The sequence below is a fragment of the Salvia splendens genome, chromosome 7 (genome assembly GCF_004379255.2).
Source record: "Salvia splendens isolate huo1 chromosome 7, SspV2, whole genome shotgun sequence".
Taxonomy (NCBI): Eukaryota; Viridiplantae; Streptophyta; class Magnoliopsida; order Lamiales; family Lamiaceae; genus Salvia; species Salvia splendens.
This window is the reverse complement of record NC_056038.1, coordinates 31,189,096-31,211,700: the sequence shown is the minus strand read 5'-3', so window position 1 is coordinate 31,211,700 and position 22,605 is coordinate 31,189,096. Positions and strand designations below refer to the sequence as shown.

Sequence of the window (22,605 nt, the reverse complement as noted above, 5' to 3'; positions counted from 1 at the left end):
CTAACGCAGCTGACTGGTATTGCTTCGATTCTTCGTTTCCCATTGCCAGACTTGGATGAGATAGAAATGTAAAACAAGTTTGAAGAATCAGAGACGATCAACGAACTTTGTGACTCTGTTTGTTGTCCACTATATTCTTTATTTTTTAGTTTTATACATCAGGGCATTATAATGAGAGGTGATGATGTAATTTATTGGCTTGAAGATTGAATTTCTTGCAAGGAATAGCAACCTTGTTATATTCTTCTTTCTTGTATAATTGAACTATTCGGTTACTCATTCACAGGAGAGTATAACTGTATAACCAACGTTGCAGTATTTAATATATTCCATTCGATTATCATGATTTAAAACTGTATTGAATAAATTTAATTAAAAATGAAACGTTTCACACACTAATCGATTTGGAATTGATTTGCTTCGAATTTAAGCTTTTCAATTTTAAAAAAAAAATAAAAAAATTGTTCTGTCCGTTTATCCTGCAATATTTTAAGCTTTTATCTACAAATAAAAAAAGTTTAGTATACCACATTTTAAAGTATAAAATAATGAATTAAATAAGAAACCATTACTATTTGGTCAACCTAATCAGTCTCAATAGAAAATATCTAGTCCTACTTGTTCCAATTATATTAGGTTGAGTGGCGAGTGCAGTGTGTTTACACTTATTAATCACTTCTACCAAAATTATTGATTCTGTAACTCTGTTTGTGTGGAGTTTTATCGCTTTCCATCCCAATACATTGAAGGTTTGTTCACTCTGTAAATTAGTTATTCACCGACGATTTTTAATTATGAATGATATACAGAGATGGATGTCTTGAAACGCCACTGGATATTGGGGGCGATCGTTGCTTTCCTGTTTTTAATTCCAACAATTCATGGCTGGGGACAAGATGGTCACCATACTGTTTGCAAGATTGCCGAGGTCTCTCTCTCTCTCTCTCAAGTTTCCTCAACTTATTTTTCGGATTTGAGTATTCTGTAATCTCGATGGATTGTCATTTCATTGAAGATTTTAGACATGTGATGAAATGCTGGTTAGAGTATTCAATATAGAGAAGATGTTGAGACGAGCAAGACCTATTTTGAGATTCTTATGATTGCATTGTGCAGACTACCTTTCCCAGTAGAATCTGACGGAATTTCTTTGTTTGACACAGAATTATCTCACGGGCGAAGCTTTGGCTGCAGTGAAAGCCTTGCTTCCAGCTTCGGCCGAAGGTGAGCTTGCTGCTGTTTGCGCCTGGGCTGACCAGGTTCGCTTTCACTATCACTGGAGCAGCGCTTTGCATTATGTAGATACACCTGACTTCAGGTGCAACTATGACTACTGCAGTAAGCTCGTCTTTTTACTCTAATTTTTTTCATTCTATACTTTCTAATGTCTTGTCTTTAGTATATTTGGATTGTTATTCCCAAATACAAAAATTTGGTATGTTTCAGTCAATCCATCCACTAGATAGCTTTCCCTGGATGAGATGCTACTAAGGCTTCGGTTTCATTTTTACTTGGATTACGATTTTGTATCTAACCACTGAACACTTTGTTATCTTTGCTCATTAATTACTTGGCTGAGGGCTGATTTGTAAACTTCAATTCCACTTTTGTTCAAATGTTGCTGCATTTGATCACTTTTTGTCCTTTACAGCTCAGATGCATATGTAGTTCAACTCAAGTTTGAAAATCCCTTGCCTGACCTTCATTCATGTATATGTGTTAGGAGACTGTCACGACTCTGCTGGACGCAAGGATCGATGTGTCACTGGAGCAATTTATAACTACACAGAGCAGCTTATGTCAGAGCATGATGATTCTGGTTTATATGCAACAAGCCGTAAGCATCATCAAATCTTGAATGGCTGCTCGTACTCTAGAAATTGACTAAGTTGTGTCTTCAAATTACAGATAACCTGACAGAGGCACTTATGTTCCTATCACATTATATTGGTGATGTCCACCAGGTTATGTCATTTCTATTTTTCTAAACCAAACCCGTCTAATGATTCTGAATATTTGTAAGAGAAGTAACAATTTACAAGAGAGCTAAGGACTTAATGTAATCCAAGGGTTTCTAACATTGAAAATGGTTGGCAGCCATTGCACGTGGGCTTTCTTGGAGATTTAGGTGGTAACTCAATCACCATCCGTTGGTACCGTAGGAAAACAAATTTGCACCATGTGAGTTTTTTTGGCATAAAATTTTAGACAAACAATCTTTATACCTTTCTTTCTACTTTTTTGAGATGTTGTGACTTTAACTTGTTAAGAAGGTAATGAGAAATATTATGGTTCAGGTGTGGGACAATATGATCATTGAGTCTGCTCTAAAGACATTCTACAGTAAAGATCTGTCTGCAATGACTCAAGCCATTCAGAAAAATATCACGGTGCGTGAAGTTGCTAATTTGGTGAATAAAACATGATTATTAACAAATGAGAGGCTCCGTATTCCTTTGTCTTTGATGTCTTTGATACATATGGTGCCATTCTAAAATCAGTATTATCTTCAGCATTTATGGGACAATATATTAGATACTAGCAACACTTTCTGCTTATGCTTGGTAGGTGAAAAGTGTCATTATGTAATAGCCCTTTATGAGTATTTTGTGTTTCACTTAAACGAATATTTTATTTTACTGCAGTACTTTATTTGTTTTACTCTATTGTAATTTGTATTTGTATATTGATTTGTAAACCTTTCTTCATCTCTGGAAGAGATATAATTTTGAGGCACTCCTCGTCTTCTGCTATCCAACTTTCTTCCACATGAAATTTAGTAGTATTTGGGAGATTCTATCTGCCCTCCTTTTATAGTTCTCATTTAACTGCATGTATTGTAGGCTGCCATGGTTGATGATGTATCTAAGGAGAATTGCAAGGGTGCAGTATGTCCAGATCTGTACGTTTGTACTCTTCACTCTTCTTTCACAATCTCATCCCAATCTCCATTCACAACAAGATTTTTTTAGACGTTCAGTTTAAGCATATATGTATATGATTTACTTCTTGATTATACTCTTATCTGTGCATATCTCTCCCCAGGTATGCTTCTGAAAGCATCTCTTTAGCTTGTAAATATGCTTACAGAAATGCCACTCCTGGAAGCACCTTAGAAGGTAAAATGATTAATGTTGCAATCCTGTTTCAACTTAGAGTTGCCATTTTCGGATAATCATATTCTCTATTTTATCTTTTCATGTTATTTACTCATTTTTACTTCTTTCTTTCTTTCTTTCTATGCAGATGATTACTTCTACTCTCGGTGGCCTGTAGTTGAGTCTAGACTGGCCCAAGGTGGGGTCCGATTGGCAACTCTTCTCAACAGGATCTTCTCCAAAAATAAGTCAATTGCAGTAGAATAATATAGGTTGAGGAGATCTAGATGAACTCTATGATAAATCTCGAGAGGGGCATCTATTTGTGCCACTCCTCATGGCTTGTACAATTTCCCCACACCAAGACTTAAGTTGCCAAATTAAGTAGTTGGCTATCTTGGAAGTCAACATTGCTGCTCTGCTAAGAAATGTACTCTAAATTATGTAGCTATTGCTTCTGCTAATCTGGAATTTGCCTCTGTATGTTGCTTTTGTGTAAAAGCAACTTATAAGACACATGAAAGATGAACAGTATTTAGCTTGTACGCATTGTAAACTATCAATAGTTTATGTATATATATGCTAATGCAGAACTAGCTTGTAATCTTGGTGGGTCACAATATCCTTTTTTGAATTCCAAAATGCCATTTTTAAGAGGAATTTCTGCATCTTTCATTGTTTTTCTTACTTGTGTTGTTGTTCACAAACCTGGTGTTCAAGCATGGAGCAAGGAGGGTCATGTCATGACTTGCAAAATTGCTCAGGTATCAATATAATCAGAAATTTGCTGACTGCAACCATTTTCATTTTTGTGATTATATTTATTCAAGGGGGGGGGGGGATAAATAATATCCCGTGACCTTTTTTTTCTTGTGATGGAGATCACTTTTGTATCATTGCGTGCTTTCTTGTTTGGTCCTCTCTTTCTCAAATTCTCTAGGAAATTTCACAGTTATACATTCCTATGTAAGACAGGACTTGCTGGAACCGGAAGCGCATCACGCAGTTCAAATGCTGCTTCCAGACTACGTGAATGGCGATTTGTCGGTGCTGTGTGTTTGGCCAGACCAAGTAAGACACTGGTATAGGTACCGATGGACAAGCCCTCTTCACTTCATTGACACACCAGACCGAGCCTGCAATTTTAAATATCAGAGTAAGTTAATATGATCATCATCACTTTTAGGGTGTGTTGTCTTTTCTTGTAAATTTATCATGGACAAAAGAGGGATAAGCAAAGGTGGGAAAGGAGGGAAAAGATTATCACACCAACATCCCTATGATAATATTATCATGAATTGGAGTGTGAAAAAGAGGGAAAAAGGGCTGCCTGGAAAATTTTCCATCATGACCTTGAAAAGTATCTATCCTGGAGATCATGTGAAGCGAGGAAAAGGAAGGGAACTATATGTATTCCACCATTTTCTATCTAAGAGAACACACCCTTATTTTTTTGTTGATTGTTATGGTATCTGGTATTGACGGATGAACATAGGGGACTGCCATGACCCAAAGGGTGTGAAGGATATGTGCGTCGCAGGTGCCATCCGGAACTTCACCAATCAACTCTCACATTACCATCATGGGACCTCTGATCGACGCTGTAAGAGATCAATCATCCCATTACCATGAATTGCCTCATCTATCATATCCTCACCTTTGCTTAAAACGATTATGTTAAGCATGCTTAAGGAATTTCTTTCTTTATTTATGTTTCCCAGATAACATGACAGAAGCATTATTGTTTTTAGCACATTTCATGGGAGACATCCATCAGGTAACCAAAACAAGCACTAACCTGCATGAATTTTGGTTTCACTGTTATTGTCGATTATTGTGGTTTCGCCTTTGTTAGCCAATGCATGTTGGGTTCACAAGCGACGGAGGTGGAAACACTGTGGAGTTGCGCTGGTTCTGGAACAAGTCGAATCTGCACCATGTGAGTGTTGGCTTATAAAATGCTACTACCTATCATCTTTTTTAGCTATTTTCTTGATAAGTATGATACATTTACATGAGCATATATATAGATGAGGTTAACAGCAACCACTTTAGATGATTCTATATGTAGAAAATATAGGTTTAGAAAGCTAATATGAACTCTTGTTAAGATCAAGATTAGTTTATCGCTTTAGAAACATCAATTTTCTTGTGTACTTGATTTCATGTTTCAAATTGTGTGAGCATGACGGCATTGATGCCTTCCCCAATTAGGTGTGGGATAGAGAGATAATTCTTACAGCCGCCGCAAATTACTATGGAAAGGACATCAACCTCCTCCAGCAAGACATTCAAGGAAACTTTACTGAAGTAAGCTAGCTAACATCCTTTGCCTAAAACAAACTAACCTGCAAAGCTTATGCAAACGTAAATAACTTTTAACGTCATTCATGTATGATCAAAACGGTATTACTTGCAAAATGATCCTTTCTATAGTCTGATTCGTCATGCCACATCCATTGTTGCAAACAGGGAATCTGGTCCAGCGATCTTGCCTCATGGAGAGAATGTAGTCACATATCTTCTTGTGTGAACAAGTGAGTATCTGCATCAAGAAATGCAAGAAACTATCGACGTGGATGAAAACAAACATTTATTACGAAGGTAGTTGGTGTTCATTATCATGTATTTGCAGGTATGCTGCTGAGAGTATGGATACGGCTTGCAAATGGGGATACAAAGGTGTTGAGTCAGGGGACACTCTTTCAGGTACGGAGGACCATTTTTCGACTCAAACGAGCCCTGATGATGATACCGAAACATGTCTTGATCTGTTCACTCCATTTATCTTTTCTTTGTGTTGACAGATGATTACTTCAACTCGAGATTGCCCATTGTTATGAAGCGGATAGCTCAAGGAGGAGTCCGGTTAGCCATGATTTTGAACCGGGTTTTTGCTGGTGATAGCTTAGAGATGGAGGAAACTCTTGTTGCTACTTGATTACGCAATCCTTCGAACAAACTAACCACCTTCACTTTCCATTGCTTTTCAATTTCGAATTTCATTATTTTTATGTACGTCATCTTACGTGCTCCCTCTGTCCCTAATAATTTGTCACAATTTGATCTGTCCCTAATAATTTATCACAATTTGATCCGACACGAGTTTTAAGAAATGTAATAGAAAGGAAGTTGAAAAAGTTAATGGCACGTGGGTCATACTTTTATATACTCCATTCGTCCCACAAGAATATGCATTTTGGGTTAGGCACAAGTTTTAATCCACAATTAAAAAAGTAAGAGATAGATAAAAAAAAAGTTATTAAATTATTGTTAGTGGAGAATGAGTCACACCTCAATAGAAAGAATAGAGTTTCAAAAATTGAAAAGCGCATATTTTTGTGGGATGGACTAAAAAGAAAGAGTGAATATTTTTATACTTCCTTCGTCCCACATTACTTTAGGCATTTCTTTTCGACATGAGATTTAAGAAAGTTGTTTTAGTAAATTAAATAAAATAGAAGAGAGAATAAAGTAAGAGAGAGGAGAGAGGGTTAAGAGAGAATAAAGTAAGAGAGATGGTTAAGTAAAAGAAAGAATAAAGTAAGTGATTAGATGTTTTATTTTTAGTCAAAAGGAGAAATGGTTCAAGTAACTTGGGACAACCCAAAATGGAATACGACTCAAATAACTTGGGACGGATTGGGTAATAAAATGTAAGTAAGGATGATTTAGTGAAATGTGTGATCCATTGTCACAAATAATAATAGTGAAAGGTGACAAAATTTTAGAAATGGATAAAAATGAAAATAATTGATGAATTTTCAGGTATTGAGGGAGTTTTCATTTATTACTTATTTTCATTTTCATCCATCTCTAAAAATTTATCACCTTTCATTTTTATTTATGCATTTATTTATTTATTTTTATAGTAGATCACGCATTTCACTAAAAATTGGTCACTTTTCCAGGAATGGAGGGAGTATTTTTTTTCCAATATTTTTTATATTCAAAATCCGAATATCTGATGTTATTCCCCAATACGTGTCAACTGTTAATGAATTGACACAGACAATTGAAGGAAAGTGAAGAAGGAAAAACAAAGTTGAAATGAATGAAGACGGCTCCGAAGATTCGGGGTTGATTAAAGCGTGGAGTGGAAGGACCAGCTATCTTTGAATTGAATTGAATTACTTTATCACGTTTTGAAATTTCCTTGTGCTTTACTCATGCCTATCATGTTTCACAATATTCCCATGCATCCCATTATATAAAAAATGTAATAAAGTCCATTTAATTAATTGGATAGTTTCTACTTACCAAATAATTTAACTCGGGTTATTTTCTTAACATATTTAGAACACATCTCAATATTTAATGCAGAATAAAAATTAATTACAAAATGATACATGAGAATCTAATTCACGCATAGTAAACACAATAAGATCAAAATTACGAATCACGGCTAACATTTATTCTCAAATGTGACGAAAAGAAAGATTTTTATGTATGGTACAAATATATAAGTGAGTTATAATTACTCATAGACTTAAACTCGTAATCCGACCAACCGATTTGTCTTGCTCAATTTAATTTATTACAAAAAAAAAATTAATATAAATAAAATACCTAATTTAGCATTTTCCGTTGGCTGCCTACATTGGTAATAGGGTTTATAGCCAATGTTGGCGTCGAAAAGTAGGCATTCCCATGTCCATGTGCAATGTATGATCATCTCCTCTCCTCTTTGCATAAACCCTACAAATATTTATATATACACGTATTTATAAGCATACATTTTGTATTAGCACCTTCGAATAATACATAGGGACACACATATAGCTTATCTGCCTTCGCCTAGTAGATCTAACCAATTGTGTGTTTTAGTGTGTGCGTTTCTGGCTTATTGTTTCGTTTATCCGACTGTTTTAGTCGATTAGATTGCTACATCTGAGAAATCATAGATACTAGTATATGTTTTACTCGCAGATCATAACTAGTTTTGTATTTTCTTGAGCAATCCTCTGTTGATGTGTAGATGAAATTGGTTTTGAATTAGTCTTTCTGCTAGAAACAAAAAGGATTTGAAATTATAAAGAGATTGACAGCATTTTGTATTTATCTTTTTAGATCATTGTCTTTACTTCTCCACATTCTTTGGAGATTAGTATTATCATTTGGTTTTCTTCCCTTTTATTAATTGGTTCTTAAACATTTTGTGCAGCGAAAACTTGTACAGATTTCTGTTCCACTTCAATTAACAGCATTAGTCTTTGCCCTCCAAAATGGCATTGGCGAGAATAGCTAGAAACGGTTGCCAACAATCTGGAGGTGCCACGGGACGATATGCTAGAATACGGGACATGATCCGTGAGGAATCATCATCTGTGAACAAGTCTCACTCACCGTTCAATGGGAGCTTCACAGCTTTCCAGAAACATGTTAAACCACGCAGCAATCTTCCGTTTTTCTCGAGCATTGGCAGGTTTCCTGCAGCAAGTTTTGGCAGTAGGGGGGTGAGGATGACCCCTCATTATGAATATGCTCATGCACAAGCGGCAGTCGAGGAATCTGATTCAGAATATGAGAATCTAAAGTATCCTACTCTTGAAGCAACAAAGCCCGGTGAAAAGCCTCGAGTTGTTGTTATTGGCAGTGGGTGGGCTGCATGTAGGTTTCTTAAAGGCCTCAACACCAAGCTATATGACGTTGTTTGTATATCGCCAAGGAACCATATGGTGTTTACACCTTTGCTTGCCTCAACTTGTGTTGGAACCTTGGAATTCTGTTCGGTAGCAGAGCCCGTTAGTCAGATACAGACAGCATTGGCGAAGGATCCGAATTCTTATTTTTTCCTTGCTTCGTGCAATGGTCTAGACACGGACAAACGTGAAGTAGGTAGCTTCAAATATTCATGTTATTTTCATTCAAGATATTCTGTTCTTTTAATGTCTTCTACATCACATCCACATTACATAGGATTCATTATTTATAGCAATCACAGGCTAATAGTTATCAATGAGATGATGCTTCAGTATTGTTGTCATTGTTATTTGAATTGATTCAGAAGTACCATGTAGGGACATTCCATTTCCATTGCTATATCAGGTGTTCTGTGAGACTACCATTTCAAAGTTGCATATGACAAACTGGTAATTGCTTCTGGAGCTGAACCATTGACCTTCGGCATCAAGGGAGTCCACGAACATGCTTTTTTCCTGCGAGAGGTATCTCATGCCCAAGAAATAAGGAAGAGGCTTCTCCTAAACCTGATGCTCTCTGAAAATCCAGGTGATCTTTTATGTAAAATATATCCATGTGCAAGTGCAAGTGCAAGTGTACAACATTGCAGATGCTACAAAATGATAGGATAGGAAAAATAAGTTTCACATACAGTAGCTGAGTAGCCTATACGTTATATTCTACAAGATCATTTTTTTCTCAACTCTTAGTAAACCTCTATGTTACTCAACCCTCAGTTATAAATGATAATTTTGGTATTCCTATTGCTCTTGCACTAACTTGAAACGATTAGGGTTGAAAAGACTCTAGAAGTTATGATCAAATTTTCCTTCTGTAAAAGAGAGACTATATTCACAGAATTAATGGTATCAGTGTCCCTCTCTCTCTCGTCCTCAGTCTCCAACTTACTTTCATGGACGTTTGTGCAGGCATGTCTGAGGAAGAAAAGGAGAGGCTACTGCACTGTGTTGTTATCAGTGGTGGACCTACCTGCGTGGAATTCAGTGGAGAATTGAGTGATTTTATTATGAGAGATGTCCGCCAGAGGTATGCTCATGTCAAGAACTACATAAAAGTGACCCTCATTGAGGTATGCCACTCTTTTCTCAGCTCATTAAATTTGGCGTGGATCATATTGTTTATAACCATTTTCTATGCTTATTACACTTCCTTTACCAGAAGAATGAGATTCTATCATCATTTGATGTGGGATTAAGGCAATATGCAACAAAGCACTTGACTAAGGTATTTTTCAAGCACTTTCCCCTTTTGGATGGCAGAGGCTTTCCTTGTCGGAATTGTACTGATACATTACGGTTGTTTCTCAAATCAGTGTGGAGTGCGCCTTGTGCGTGGTGTCGTTAAAGAGGTGCACCCGAACGAGATAGTTCTTTGTGATGGAAGTGATGTCCCATATGGCCTCCTTGTTTGGTCTACCGGAGTCGGTCCCTCAAAATTTGTAAACTCGTTATCCCTCCCAAAGGCTCCGGCGGCAGGTATAACACTGAACCAAACCCTTTGTTCTGTATTCGTCGTGGACCAAACCAGATTGAATGTATTTCAGGATCGGCATTGATGAATGGTTCGAGTCTCATCTGTGGAAGATGTGTTTGCCATTGGTGACTGTGCTGGATTTGTTGAAGGGGTAGGGCGGCCAGTGCTTCCCGCTTTAGCTCAGGTGAGACTTCAGCTTCATTAAATTTGGCGTGGATCATATTGTTTATAACCATTTTCTATGCTTATTACACTTCCTTTACCAGAAGAATGAGATTCTATCATCATTTGATGTGGGATTAAGGCAATATGCAACAAAGCACTTGACTAAGGTATTTTTCAAGCACTTTCCCCTTTTGGATGGCAGAGGCTTTCCTTGTCGGAATTGTACTGATACATTACGGTTGTTTCTCAAATCAGTGTGGAGTGCGCCTTGTGCGTGGTGTCGTTAAAGAGGTGCACCCGAACGAGATAGTTCTTAGTGATGGAAGTGATGTCCCATATGGCCTCCTTGTTTGGTCTACCGGAGTCGGTCCCTCAAAATTTGTAAACTCGTTATCCCTCCCAAAGGCTCCGGCGGCAGGTATAACACTGAACCAAACCCTTTGTTCTGTATTCGTCGTGGACCAAACCAGATTGAATGTATTTCAGGATCGGCATTGATGAATGGTTCGAGTCTCATCTGTGGAAGATGTGTTTGCCATTGGTGACTGTGCTGGATTTGTTGAAGGGGTAGGGCGGCCAGTGCTTCCCGCTTTAGCTCAGGTGAGACTTCAGCTTCATTAAATTTGGCGTGGATCATATTGTTTATAACCATTTTCTATGCTTATTACACTTCCTTTACCAGAAGAATGAGATTCTATCATCATTTGATGTGGGATTAAGGCAATATGCAACAAAGCACTTGACTAAGGTATTTTTCAAGCACTTTCCCCTTTTGGATGGCAGAGGCTTTCCTTGTCGGAATTGTACTGATACATTACGGTTGTTTCTCAAATCAGTGTGGAGTGCGCCTTGTGCGTGGTGTCGTTAAAGAGGTGCACCCGAACGAGATAGTTCTTAGTGATGGAAGTGATGTCCCATATGGCCTCCTTGTTTGGTCTACCGGAGTCGGTCCCTCAAAATTTGTAAACTCGTTATCCCTCCCAAAGGCTCCGGCGGCAGGTATAACACTGAACCAAACCCTTTGTTCTGTATTCGTCGTGGACCAAACCAGATTGAATGTATTTCAGGATCGGCATTGATGAATGGTTCGAGTCTCATCTGTGGAAGATGTGTTTGCCATTGGTGACTGTGCTGGATTTGTTGAAGGGGTAGGGCGGCCAGTGCTTCCCGCTTTAGCTCAGGTGAGACTTCAGCTTCATTAAATTTGGCGTGGATCATATTGTTTATAACCATTTTCTATGCTTATTACACTTCCTTTACCAGAAGAATGAGATTCTATCATCATTTGATGTGGGATTAAGGCAATATGCAACAAAGCACTTGACTAAGGTATTTTTCAAGCACTTTCCCCTTTTGGATGGCAGAGGCTTTCCTTGTCGGAATTGTACTGATACATTACGGTTGTTTCTCAAATCAGTGTGGAGTGCGCCTTGTGCGTGGTGTCGTTAAAGAGGTGCACCCGAACGAGATAGTTCTTAGTGATGGAAGTGATGTCCCATATGGCCTCCTTGTTTGGTCTACCGGAGTCGGTCCCTCAAAATTTGTAAACTCGTTATCCCTCCCAAAGGCTCCGGCGGCAGGTATAACACTGAACCAAACCCTTTGTTCTGTATTCGTCGTGGACCAAACCAGATTGAATGTATTTCAGGATCGGCATTGATGAATGGTTCGAGTCTCATCTGTGGAAGATGTGTTTGCCATTGGTGACTGTGCTGGATTTGTTGAAGGGGTAGGGCGGCCAGTGCTTCCCGCTTTAGCTCAGGTGAGACTTCAGCTTCATTAAATTTGGCGTGGATCATATTGTTTATAACCATTTTCTATGCTTATTACACTTCCTTTACCAGAAGAATGAGATTCTATCATCATTTGATGTGGGATTAAGGCAATATGCAACAAAGCACTTGACTAAGGTATTTTTCAAGCACTTTCCCCTTTTGGATGGCAGAGGCTTTCCTTGTCGGAATTGTACTGATACATTACGGTTGTTTCTCAAATCAGTGTGGAGTGCGCCTTGTGCGTGGTGTCGTTAAAGAGGTGCACCCGAACGAGATAGTTCTTAGTGATGGAAGTGATGTCCCATATGGCCTCCTTGTTTGGTCTACCGGAGTCGGTCCCTCAAAATTTGTAAACTCGTTATCCCTCCCAAAGGCTCCGGCGGCAGGTATAACACTGAACCAAACCCTTTGTTCTGTATTCGTCGTGGACCAAACCAGATTGAATGTATTTCAGGATCGGCATTGATGAATGGTTCGAGTCTCATCTGTGGAAGATGTGTTTGCCATTGGTGACTGTGCTGGATTTGTTGAAGGGGTAGGGCGGCCAGTGCTTCCCGCTTTAGCTCAGGTGAGACTTCAGCTTCATTAAATTTGGCGTGGATCATATTGTTTATAACCATTTTCTATGCTTATTACACTTCCTTTACCAGAAGAATGAGATTCTATCATCATTTGATGTGGGATTAAGGCAATATGCAACAAAGCACTTGACTAAGGTATTTTTCAAGCACTTTCCCCTTTTGGATGGCAGAGGCTTTCCTTGTCGGAATTGTACTGATACATTACGGTTGTTTCTCAAATCAGTGTGGAGTGCGCCTTGTGCGTGGTGTCGTTAAAGAGGTGCACCCGAACGAGATAGTTCTTAGTGATGGAAGTGATGTCCCATATGGCCTCCTTGTTTGGTCTACCGGAGTCGGTCCCTCAAAATTTGTAAACTCGTTATCCCTCCCAAAGGCTCCGGCGGCAGGTATAACACTGAACCAAACCCTTTGTTCTGTATTCGTCGTGGACCAAACCAGATTGAATGTATTTCAGGATCGGCATTGATGAATGGTTCGAGTCTCATCTGTGGAAGATGTGTTTGCCATTGGTGACTGTGCTGGATTTGTTGAAGGGGTAGGGCGGCCAGTGCTTCCCGCTTTAGCTCAGGTGAGACTTCAGCTTCATTAAATTTGGCGTGGATCATATTGTTTATAACCATTTTCTATGCTTATTACACTTCCTTTACCAGAAGAATGAGATTCTATCATCATTTGATGTGGGATTAAGGCAATATGCAACAAAGCACTTGACTAAGGTATTTTTCAAGCACTTTCCCCTTTTGGATGGCAGAGGCTTTCCTTGTCGGAATTGTACTGATACATTACGGTTGTTTCTCAAATCAGTGTGGAGTGCGCCTTGTGCGTGGTGTCGTTAAAGAGGTGCACCCGAACGAGATAGTTCTTAGTGATGGAAGTGATGTCCCATATGGCCTCCTTGTTTGGTCTACCGGAGTCGGTCCCTCAAAATTTGTAAACTCGTTATCCCTCCCAAAGGCTCCGGCGGCAGGTATAACACTGAACCAAACCCTTTGTTCTGTATTCGTCGTGGACCAAACCAGATTGAATGTATTGCAGGATCGGCATTGATGAATGGTTCGAGTCTCATCTGTGGAAGATGTGTTTGCCATTGGTGACTGTGCTGGATTTGTTGAAGGGGTAGGGCGGCCAGTGCTTCCCGCTTTAGCTCAGGTGAGACATCAGCTTCATGTCCTCGTCTTCATTTGCTTCTCTGGTTTCAAGCGCAACAAAACCAAACTATATTATCTAATCTTGATCAGGTTGCGGAGCGGCAAGGGAAGTATCTAGTTGAGCTGTTCAACAGAATGGGGAAAGAGGGAGGTGGTAAGACCTCATTCGGTCAAGATGATCCTCTAGGTGACCCGTTCGTCTACAAGCATCTCGGAAGCATGGCATCTGTACAAGGCCTTGGTCGATCTCCGCCAGTCCAAGGTATAACTTCACTCCGATCTATTTCAAGAAATGAGCACATAATAATAACTCTATTATCTTGGTGTGGCGGCAGGATGCAAAGGGTTTATCACTAGCTGGCTTCTTAGAGCATCCGCAGTGGTGCTCGCTGGGACGGAGGGCGTCCGTGACGCTGGCGTGGCACCGCTGTCGCCGCTGCTGCACTCCCGCCACTGGCACGGCGCTGCTCAATGCATCGAGCACGTCCCTGCCGCTGAGCAGGCTACGTGGCGCGTTTCTATTGGCCAACAGATTATCCGTTTTAAAAAAATATTTTCAGATTCCCAAAAATATGGCCGTTTTATTATGGTTTTTGAATTTTTTTTATTTTTTTATAGTTTTTTATTCTCAAAATAATTTATAAATACACACATTCATCATTCATTTTTCACATCAAATCATCTTTCATTCATATTTTTTTATACAACCCATTTACATCTTCCTCTCTCACTCAAACTCTCTCTAAAAATGGATTTCAGTGATATCATTGCGGAAGCGGAGCGCGAAAAACAAGAATACTATCAACAATATCGTGCCGCCTATGAAGTCTATGTCGCCGCCACTATCCCCGCCCCTCCTCCTCGACCGGGAGGGAGCAAACGAAAGGCTCGTTGGCGACTATTTTTTCGACCAGCCGCGGTTTCAGAAGAATACTTTCGGTGCCGTTTTCGCATGTCAAAACGGTTGTTTATGTTGTCAACACATTGTCCGCCCGTGTTGAATACTTTCAATCAAGTAGAGACGCAACCAGTCGGCAAAGTCTCTCGGCGTTGCAGAAGTGTACTTGTGCTAACCGACAATTTTCTACTGGGCAAACAGTTGACCTCTTCGATGAGTATTTGCATGTAGGTGAGTCAACCGGAATTCTATACCTTAAAAATTTTTCCGACAGGGTCCGTTTTGCTTTCGGTGAGGAATTCCTGCGGGCACCCACCACCGATGATTGTCAACGGTTGCTTTGTCTTCACGAAACAGTCCACGGTTTTCCCGATATGCTTGGCAGCATTGACTGGATGCATTGGAAGTGGAAGAATTGTCCCACTGCTTGGAAAGGGCAACACTTAAGCGGCCATAAAGGCGGCGGTCCAACACTTATCATTGAAGCTTGGCATGCATATTTCGGTGTTGCCGGATCCAACAACGACTTGAACGTGCTCTATTCTTCACCACTCTTCAATGATGTGTTGAATGGTGTAGCACCGACGATCGACTTCACCGTCAACGGAAATGCATACCACATGGGTTACTATCTCGCCGATGGTATCTACCCAAGGTGGTCGACTTTCGTGAAGACGTTCAACAATGTGAAGGTCCTTTTTGGATTCTTCACCGTCAACGGAAATGCATACCACACGTGTTCTTTTTGCGCAGCGTCAAGAGTCTGCTCGGAAAGAAGTCGAAAGAGCTTTTAGGATCCTTCAAGGCCGATTCAACATTGTGAAGGTCCCATCTCGGCTATGGTACGTTAAGAATATCGCCGACATCATGCACACGTGTATTATCTTGCACAACATGATTATAGCTGACGAAGGACCAAGAGCGGCTAACTTTTACGACGAGTATGAAGCCGGAAGCTCAACCACGAGGTCTCCCCCACGTCGAGGTGTGCATACGACGGTGGACGAGAGGATCGAAACAATAAACACAATGCGCAATACCTGAACCCACACTGAGCTACAAGAAGATCTAATCAAACACATTTGGGCGAAATTCGGCCACAAGTAGTGATTTTTTAATTTTATGAATTTAATTATGTAATTTTTTATTTTTAGGATTTTAATTATCTAATTTTTAATTTTTTTGTAATTTGTAATAGTATTCCGAGTATTATTAATGCATTTTAATATTGTGAAAATGTTTTTATTTAAATTGAATAATAGAATGGTGGGACTCTTGAGCATATCCTTGCGGAAGAGCATGGATGTGGGTGTTGTGCTCTTGCCTAAGAGCATAGAGTAAAAAAGTAATAAAAGTGGATCCGAGCCCACATCCGTGGATGCTCTTAAGCCGGTTCATCTGGCGCTCGGCCTATCTCACACGAGTAATCAGCTGGAGAAACAGATTTTATGTTGCTATCAACTGGGCGACCACACTTGTTTTTGGCAGAGACAATTCCAGGATCTAATGTTACAGCAACAACTACTACTACAGCTTGCCCTATCAGGAATAACTCTTTACCCTAATGTAAGTTGTAGAGACATATGCTACATGAATTAATTTAATGTTTCATCTCTCTATACTATGTGCACAAGAAAACACATTGAGCAGCAGAAACATAGCAGGTCATATTAACTAAATATTCACAAGTCTCATCACAGACATAGTAGATTAATTTCATTATGCCGTCACAATCTCAAATTACTGAGAATACCTCAAACTATACACGAATTTACAAATTACCAGACAACATAGGTACCATCCTCCTCTTCTTTTCTAAACCTTAAACCTCCGCCAACAATAAATCAAGGCTGGGTTGTTCCTAAACATAGCTTGAATATGGATTTTCTAAGTCTAATTCAAAAGACTCATACCATAATCCAGCACAGATGACACGACGACTTTAAATATGCATTACCTGACATGGGAATCATAGGGATCAAATAGGTTATCAGGGATAATCACTGGCAACTTATCTATATACATAAACAGCCTCTTCAAATTCTCCCCTGTTATAGCAGCCATGTCTACCACGTCCTTGTTATCCAGAAGCACCCATAGATCACCAGAGTTTACCCTCTTTAAGCTGTCACGACAGAAAGGGCACGATTGTGATCTTGAATGCCTGCAATAGAGAATGTTAAGTTGTTTAGTGGGGAGAAATCAAAACCTTCGACGTTATACAGCTATGGATGTTGCACAGTCTCACATCATTGCATATGTTCCTCTCCATATAGGGCCAACATAAAGAATATACAAATCTTTAAACCTGCCTAGTTCCACCTAGAAGAAACCCCGAGCAGACGAGCGCAACTCAACCTAACAGAAGACTGATAGCAACATGCAACGCATAGAGAAACAAAAGCACCTTAACAGAAGATCCAAGCATACATTATAAATTAGGAATCCACACTTCAATGTATGCATAACCAAACTTAAAAGAAAGGACGTGAACGACAGAGAATCTCATAAGATACAAGAGAAGGATAAAATAATTTTACCAATAAAACAGCTGAATAATGTATGGAAAATTTCAGACAAAGATCAATAATGGGCCACAAAAGCAACAATCACAGCCAGCAATTTTATAAAGAAGTTAAGAAAATGTTTAGAAAGGAGCAATAGCATACCATTCTCTGTAGCATTTGAGGCAAATGGCATGATTACAGTTGGGCAAGACAATCTTGCTATTCGTCTCCATGCAAATACCACATTCTTCCTCCCTCTCGACATCCAGTTCCGAGCAATGCCTGAGATCATCGTCATCCTTCCTTCTGTATCTCTCCAGACACACAGCTTTCTGTTTCTTATCTTCTGAATCCAGAACACCTTTCTCAAGTTGCATTAAAGATGGATATATAACAGCTGGCCACAAGATATATTTCTTTTTCAGAAAAGAGTTGATTATTAACCACCTTAGAAGAAATGTGATGAAACCAGGAAGTTTACCGTAGAACTCTCGAATGCTCGCTTTTCTCTCATGAGTGGACATAGTGGTGGTGCCATCAATATACACCTGTGCAGTGACAAAATTTCAATATCCAGCATTGATCAGTTCCACAAACAAGGTAGTCACATTATACAGAACAATATAAGACAGACAGACCGACCGACCTTATAAATTAAGATCCGCAACAGTCCAAGAGCTCCGGCAAGGTGGCAATCAGTCCATTGAACTAGAAAGAGTAAAAAGTGAGCAGCTGGACTATATGACATTCTCATTTGTAGACACACCCCATCATACTCCCTTGGAAAATCGGATGCCCTGGAAGGATGTTACCACATTAATTATACTTATCCAACAGATGAAATGGATAATCTTCAATTAACAAATTCACCTAATTGAGGGGGGAATCTAGTTCAGAGAGTCAAAATCCAAATGCACCATCAATTTGTGTAGATCATTTCGAAATTAATGATATTTTTGGCATTTGCAGGGCAGAGTTCCTCATATGTTTTAACATACTCACTGAGTTACTGTATTTTGTAACCCTTGAAAATCCAATCAATATGAATCGAATTTACCCAAATTTTAACCTAAAAGAGGGGAAAAACAATTCAATTTTTAGTACTCCACTTCAAGAGAAATTACTTTATTTTGAGAAGTTGAATAAAAGGTTTAGCATTCACTTGAAACCTGAAAATTATATCTTTACGACAAACTGAAGCAACAGATAAAGTGAAGGCCAAACTATCATCAATTACAAAAATTTCCAGATCAATATGCAGAATCTGGATTCTCATCATGATACCAGCACAAAGAGCGACTTGGATAAAAATAAATAAATAAAATAAAATAAAAGTAAAGGACACAGAAACCGCAACTAACAATTTTCCGATGAAAAAGCTTAACCAAAAAAAATCGAAAAAATCGCGGTAATTGAAAAAAACAGAGAAAAAACAAAAAGAAAATAGCTATACTCGATCGATCAACGAGAAGCTCCAGAAAAATCTAAACTATAAAAACTAAAAAAAATTGGTGGAGAAAAAGGAGTTAAAACTCACAGAGTATTAGCATGCTGAATATCGGCTTCAAGAACTTTGAGCGAGTCTCGGAAAGACTTCCGTATTGGACTTCCGCCGCTTACATACATCTCTCTTTAGAAAAATTTCCTTTTCCCCAAATATTTTTGGAGGATCAAACAATCATAAATGGAAACTTTCAACTCCGTCGAGAATTGAAGATTAAACTCCGAAAATTGGACTTGGATAGGATGGATTAGATATTTCTGGAGATGTTGATTTTGTTGTGATGAATTTGAAAAGAAATTTCTCTGACTAAAACTGACACTCTCTCCCTCAAATTTAGAGTTGTCTACTTTGGATATTGAAAAGAGATGCGATAAAGGTGACACGTGGAGGGGGAGCAGGTGAGGTGAGTTATAGCATCCACCATAGAGATAGTCCAATAATAGCCTAGCCATAGCCTAGCCACAAACTACTCCTGCATCATCATCAATAATAAAAATACACCTGCCACATCATAAATAGCTCAGCAATAGCCTAGCCACATCATAAATAGCCCAGTCACATCAATAGCCACATCACTAATAACAATTATATAAAAATGAAATAATTAACAATCACACAATATACGGAATTTAATTTACGAGACATATACGAGAAACATTAATAATACTATTAAATTTTAAAAAGTACAATAATTTAAAAAAAAGTACAATAATTTTAAAAAATTACAATAATTAACAAAAAAGTACAATAATTCACTCCTCTACTCCGTCGTCGTCTCCTCCGTCGTTGTCGGCACCATCGCCTCCGCCTCCGTCGCCGCCGCCGCCTCTACTCCCGGCGGCTTCCCTCTGTGCCGCCTCCAAATCCTCCTGCAGGCTCAGGAGCAATGTTTGAAGCAAACTCTTCTCCACGGGGTCCACCGCCGCCCGCCATTCGGCCATCGTCTTGACCATCTAAACGCGCGTTTATTGACGCGCGAAGAATTTGAGATCTGCTGTGGATTGGCCAAGGGGGGTTGCCGACTGGACCTCCTGGGAACCCCCGGCGACCCCCCTCGCCTCCCGTTGAGCCCGCTTGTGCCCAACCGGGCGAGTTCGACGAGGGAACGAACGAGGGGTCGAGACCTCCTGGGCCGTCTCGGGGAGGTCGTGGGAACCACCGCTGCTGCCGTTGAAATCAACGGTATAGTTCAGTCGTTGCTTCTTCGGCCAGCCAGCGTCGACACCTACTCGGAACTTCTCGGAGTCGTTCAGCACAAGATAGCAGTTCCAGTAGGTGAAGACCTTATACACCCCCTTCAAGGGGAAGGCTTTCTCCGCTATCCTCCTGCAGTCTTCCTCCGTTTGGCCACTGCTCATCATGCGGAGGGCGTTGGTGTACAAGCCCGAAAATCGGGAGACCGCAGCCCTGATTCGGTCCCACCCCTTCCGGCAATCCTCCCCGGTGCATCGCCTCCCCTCCGGGCAAAACCTCTGGTAGGCTGCTGCTATCTTTCCCCACAAGTTGACGATCCTCTGGTTGTTCGAAACGAGAGGATCGTCGCAAACACTCACCCACGCCTTGGCCAGCGCGACGTTCTCCGCGTCCGTCCACCTCCTCCGTACCGAGCTGTCGTCCTCACCCGGCTGCGCGGACTCGCCGACCCTCTTCCCCTTGTTTTTCTTCTTTGGGGCGCCACGACCCCACCCTGCGCCCCCCGTTTGAACAGGAGCATCCGGAACACCGAGAAGATCTAACCCCAATTCATCGAAGGAGAAAGTGTCAAATTGGGGCAACGGCTGCGCCTCCGTTGGGGTCGATGTGTGCGACGAACCAGTCGAAAAATCGAAACTGGGGCGATAGACGTCCCCCGGCGTCCCCTGTGTCGCCGGGAATCCCCCCCGTCGCCGGTACCCCCCGGCGCCCCCTGCGTCGCCTGTACCCCCCGGGCATCATCTGCATCCCGGGTGCCCACCCCGGCATCATCTGGGCACTGGGTGCCCACCCCGGCATCGCCTAAAACCCCCCCGGTGGACTTCCCCCGGTTGGCATCCCGGACATCATCTGCTGCCACTAGTACATGTTGTAGTATGGTGGCATCTGACTCCATCCACTTTCCACGGGGACCGGGGGAGTTTGAGCTTGAGACCCGCTACTCCCTGAAGTAGGTTCGTTGTTGAGATCCATTTACCGTTGTTGATCTTGTACAGAAATTTAGATAGAGAGAGTACTCGTTAAAACAAATGGTGCGAATGAAAATGATGTGCAAGGCGCGTATATATAGTGTTTCAGAAAAAAAAAATTCGCGCTAGGCGGTGCGCTAGGCGATCCAGACGCTGCAATAGCGCCGAGCGGATCGCCCAGCGCACCGCCTAGCGCCACGGAACCTCCGAGCGCTAGGCGGTTTTTAATCCGAAAACCGCTAGGCGGTTGCAATAGATCGCCTAGCGCACCGCCTAGCGCTGGCGCTCGGCTAAGCGGTGCACTAGACGCTATTGTGGATGCTCTTAGAGCATGAATAATGTTAATTATGGAGCCTAATTTATCTCCTACCATGTTTAGGATTTGTTTCCTTCAAGTATTTTTTCCTTGTGATATATGTTTCCTAGTTTGACTAGAATTAGGGCTATCTAGTTGCTTATAAATAGAGGTGCTCCCTCTCCATCTCAAATCAACCCAAACTAATTGATCCTTTTGAGCAAATGCGTCAAATAATGGAACAATCACTTGAAGAAGATCGACGACGGGGGGCGGAGGAAGCCGCGCCGCCCCCACGACGCTCCCGGACGTACATCCATCGTAACCGGGAGGAAGCCGCCGCAAGGTTAGTACGCGACTACTTCTGCGATAACCCAATTTGGGGAGATACCTACTTCCGTCTCCGTTTCAGCATGAGTAAACCGCTATTTCTCCACATCGCGAATACTTTGGCGGCCCGGGAAGAGTTCTTCCGAGAAGGGTTCGACGCGGTCGACCGTCCCAGCCACACGACGCTGCAGAAATGTATTGCAGCAATCCGTCAGCTTGCGACTGGACAAACGGCCGACATGTTCGACGAATACCTCCACATAGGAGACACCACTGAGCACAAGTGCTTGCTCAAATTCTGCAAAGGCGTCCGGGCAGCCTTCACTGACGAATTTATCCGGAGGCCAAGCACGACCGACTGTCAGTTCCTCCTCAACCTGCACGAACAAGTGCACGGATTCCCCGGGATGCTTGGCAGTGTCGATTGCATGCACTGGCAATGGAAGAATTGCGTGGTGGCTTGGAGGGGGTCCTACACGAGCGGCCACAAAGGCACCCACCCAACCGTTGTACTCAAGGCCGTTGCCGACTACTGGCTTTGGATCTGGCACGCGTACTTCGGGGTCCCTGGCTCGAACAACGACATAAACGTGCTCCACCAGTTCGACCTTTTTACCGAAGTTTTGGATGGTAAAGCGCCGGCCATCAACTTCGTCGCCAACAACCGGCTGTATAAAATGGGGTACTATCTCGCCGACGGCATCTACCCGAAGTGGCCGACCTTCGTGAAGACGTGTAGCAGGCCTGCGAACCCAAAGCAGACTCTTTTTGCGCAGAAGCAGGAGGTTGTTCGCAAGGATGTGGAGAGGGCGTTCGGGGTTCTCCAAGCGCGCTTCAACATCATCAAAGCCCCGGCTCGTTCGTGGTTCATGGAGAGCATGGTCGACATCATGTATACGTGCATAATCTTGCACAACATAATTGTCCGAGACGAAGGACCCGAGGCGGGAAATTGGTTCGACCACG

At 41.3% G+C, this 22,605-nt stretch overlaps 3 protein-coding genes, 1 long non-coding RNA gene and 1 pseudogene across 6 annotated transcripts; 3 read left to right on the top strand and 2 right to left on the bottom strand.

The window, feature by feature from the left end:
- Positions 1 to 639: 639 nt before the first annotated feature.
- On the top strand, positions 640 to 3,702 carry LOC121811386 (endonuclease 4-like). Its single transcript, XM_042212238.1, has 10 exons — positions 640 to 749; positions 810 to 928; positions 1,164 to 1,338; positions 1,724 to 1,837; positions 1,909 to 1,964; positions 2,098 to 2,181; positions 2,298 to 2,390; positions 2,844 to 2,902; positions 3,046 to 3,119; positions 3,247 to 3,702. The coding sequence occupies exons 2-10, from the start codon at positions 812 to 814 to the stop codon at positions 3,363 to 3,365; spliced, it is 891 nt and encodes a 296-aa protein (XP_042068172.1). The 5' UTR covers positions 640 to 749; positions 810 to 811; the 3' UTR covers positions 3,366 to 3,702.
- On the top strand, positions 3,597 to 6,243 carry LOC121811385 (endonuclease 1-like). Of its 3 annotated transcripts, XM_042212236.1 has the most exons (10): positions 3,597 to 3,707; positions 3,819 to 3,862; positions 4,074 to 4,254; positions 4,594 to 4,701; positions 4,820 to 4,875; positions 4,954 to 5,037; positions 5,313 to 5,408; positions 5,571 to 5,635; positions 5,734 to 5,807; positions 5,906 to 6,243. In XM_042212236.1, exons 1-10 carry the CDS (start codon positions 3,668 to 3,670, stop codon positions 6,037 to 6,039), a joined length of 882 nt encoding a protein of 293 aa, XP_042068170.1. In that variant the 5' UTR covers positions 3,597 to 3,667; the 3' UTR covers positions 6,040 to 6,243. The 3 variants fall into 3 exon arrangements, with proteins under 3 accessions (XP_042068170.1, XP_042068169.1, XP_042068171.1); XM_042212235.1 differs by having other exon boundaries at positions 3,668 to 3,862; XM_042212237.1 differs by lacking the exon at positions 3,597 to 3,707 and having other exon boundaries at positions 3,722 to 3,862; positions 4,070 to 4,254.
- LOC121811387 lies at positions 4,112 to 5,542 on the bottom strand. Its single transcript, XR_006052537.1, has 3 exons — positions 5,339 to 5,542; positions 4,897 to 5,028; positions 4,112 to 4,234 (listed from the first exon to the last, which is right to left on the bottom strand). It is a non-coding gene; the product is annotated as an uncharacterized LOC121811387 (long non-coding RNA).
- Positions 6,244 to 7,871: 1,628 nt separating the features above from the next.
- On the top strand, positions 7,872 to 15,076 carry LOC121810728 (annotated as a pseudogene).
- A 1,459-nt stretch (positions 15,077 to 16,535) lies between these two features.
- LOC121810901 (E3 ubiquitin-protein ligase AIRP2-like) lies at positions 16,536 to 19,187 on the bottom strand. Its single transcript, XM_042211633.1, has 5 exons — positions 18,886 to 19,187; positions 17,995 to 18,145; positions 17,830 to 17,896; positions 17,511 to 17,745; positions 16,536 to 17,005 (listed from the first exon to the last, which is right to left on the bottom strand). Exons 1-5 carry the CDS (start codon positions 18,972 to 18,974, stop codon positions 16,795 to 16,797), a joined length of 753 nt encoding a protein of 250 aa, XP_042067567.1. The 5' UTR covers positions 18,975 to 19,187; the 3' UTR covers positions 16,536 to 16,794.
- Between the last annotated feature and the right edge of the window lie 3,418 nt (positions 19,188 to 22,605).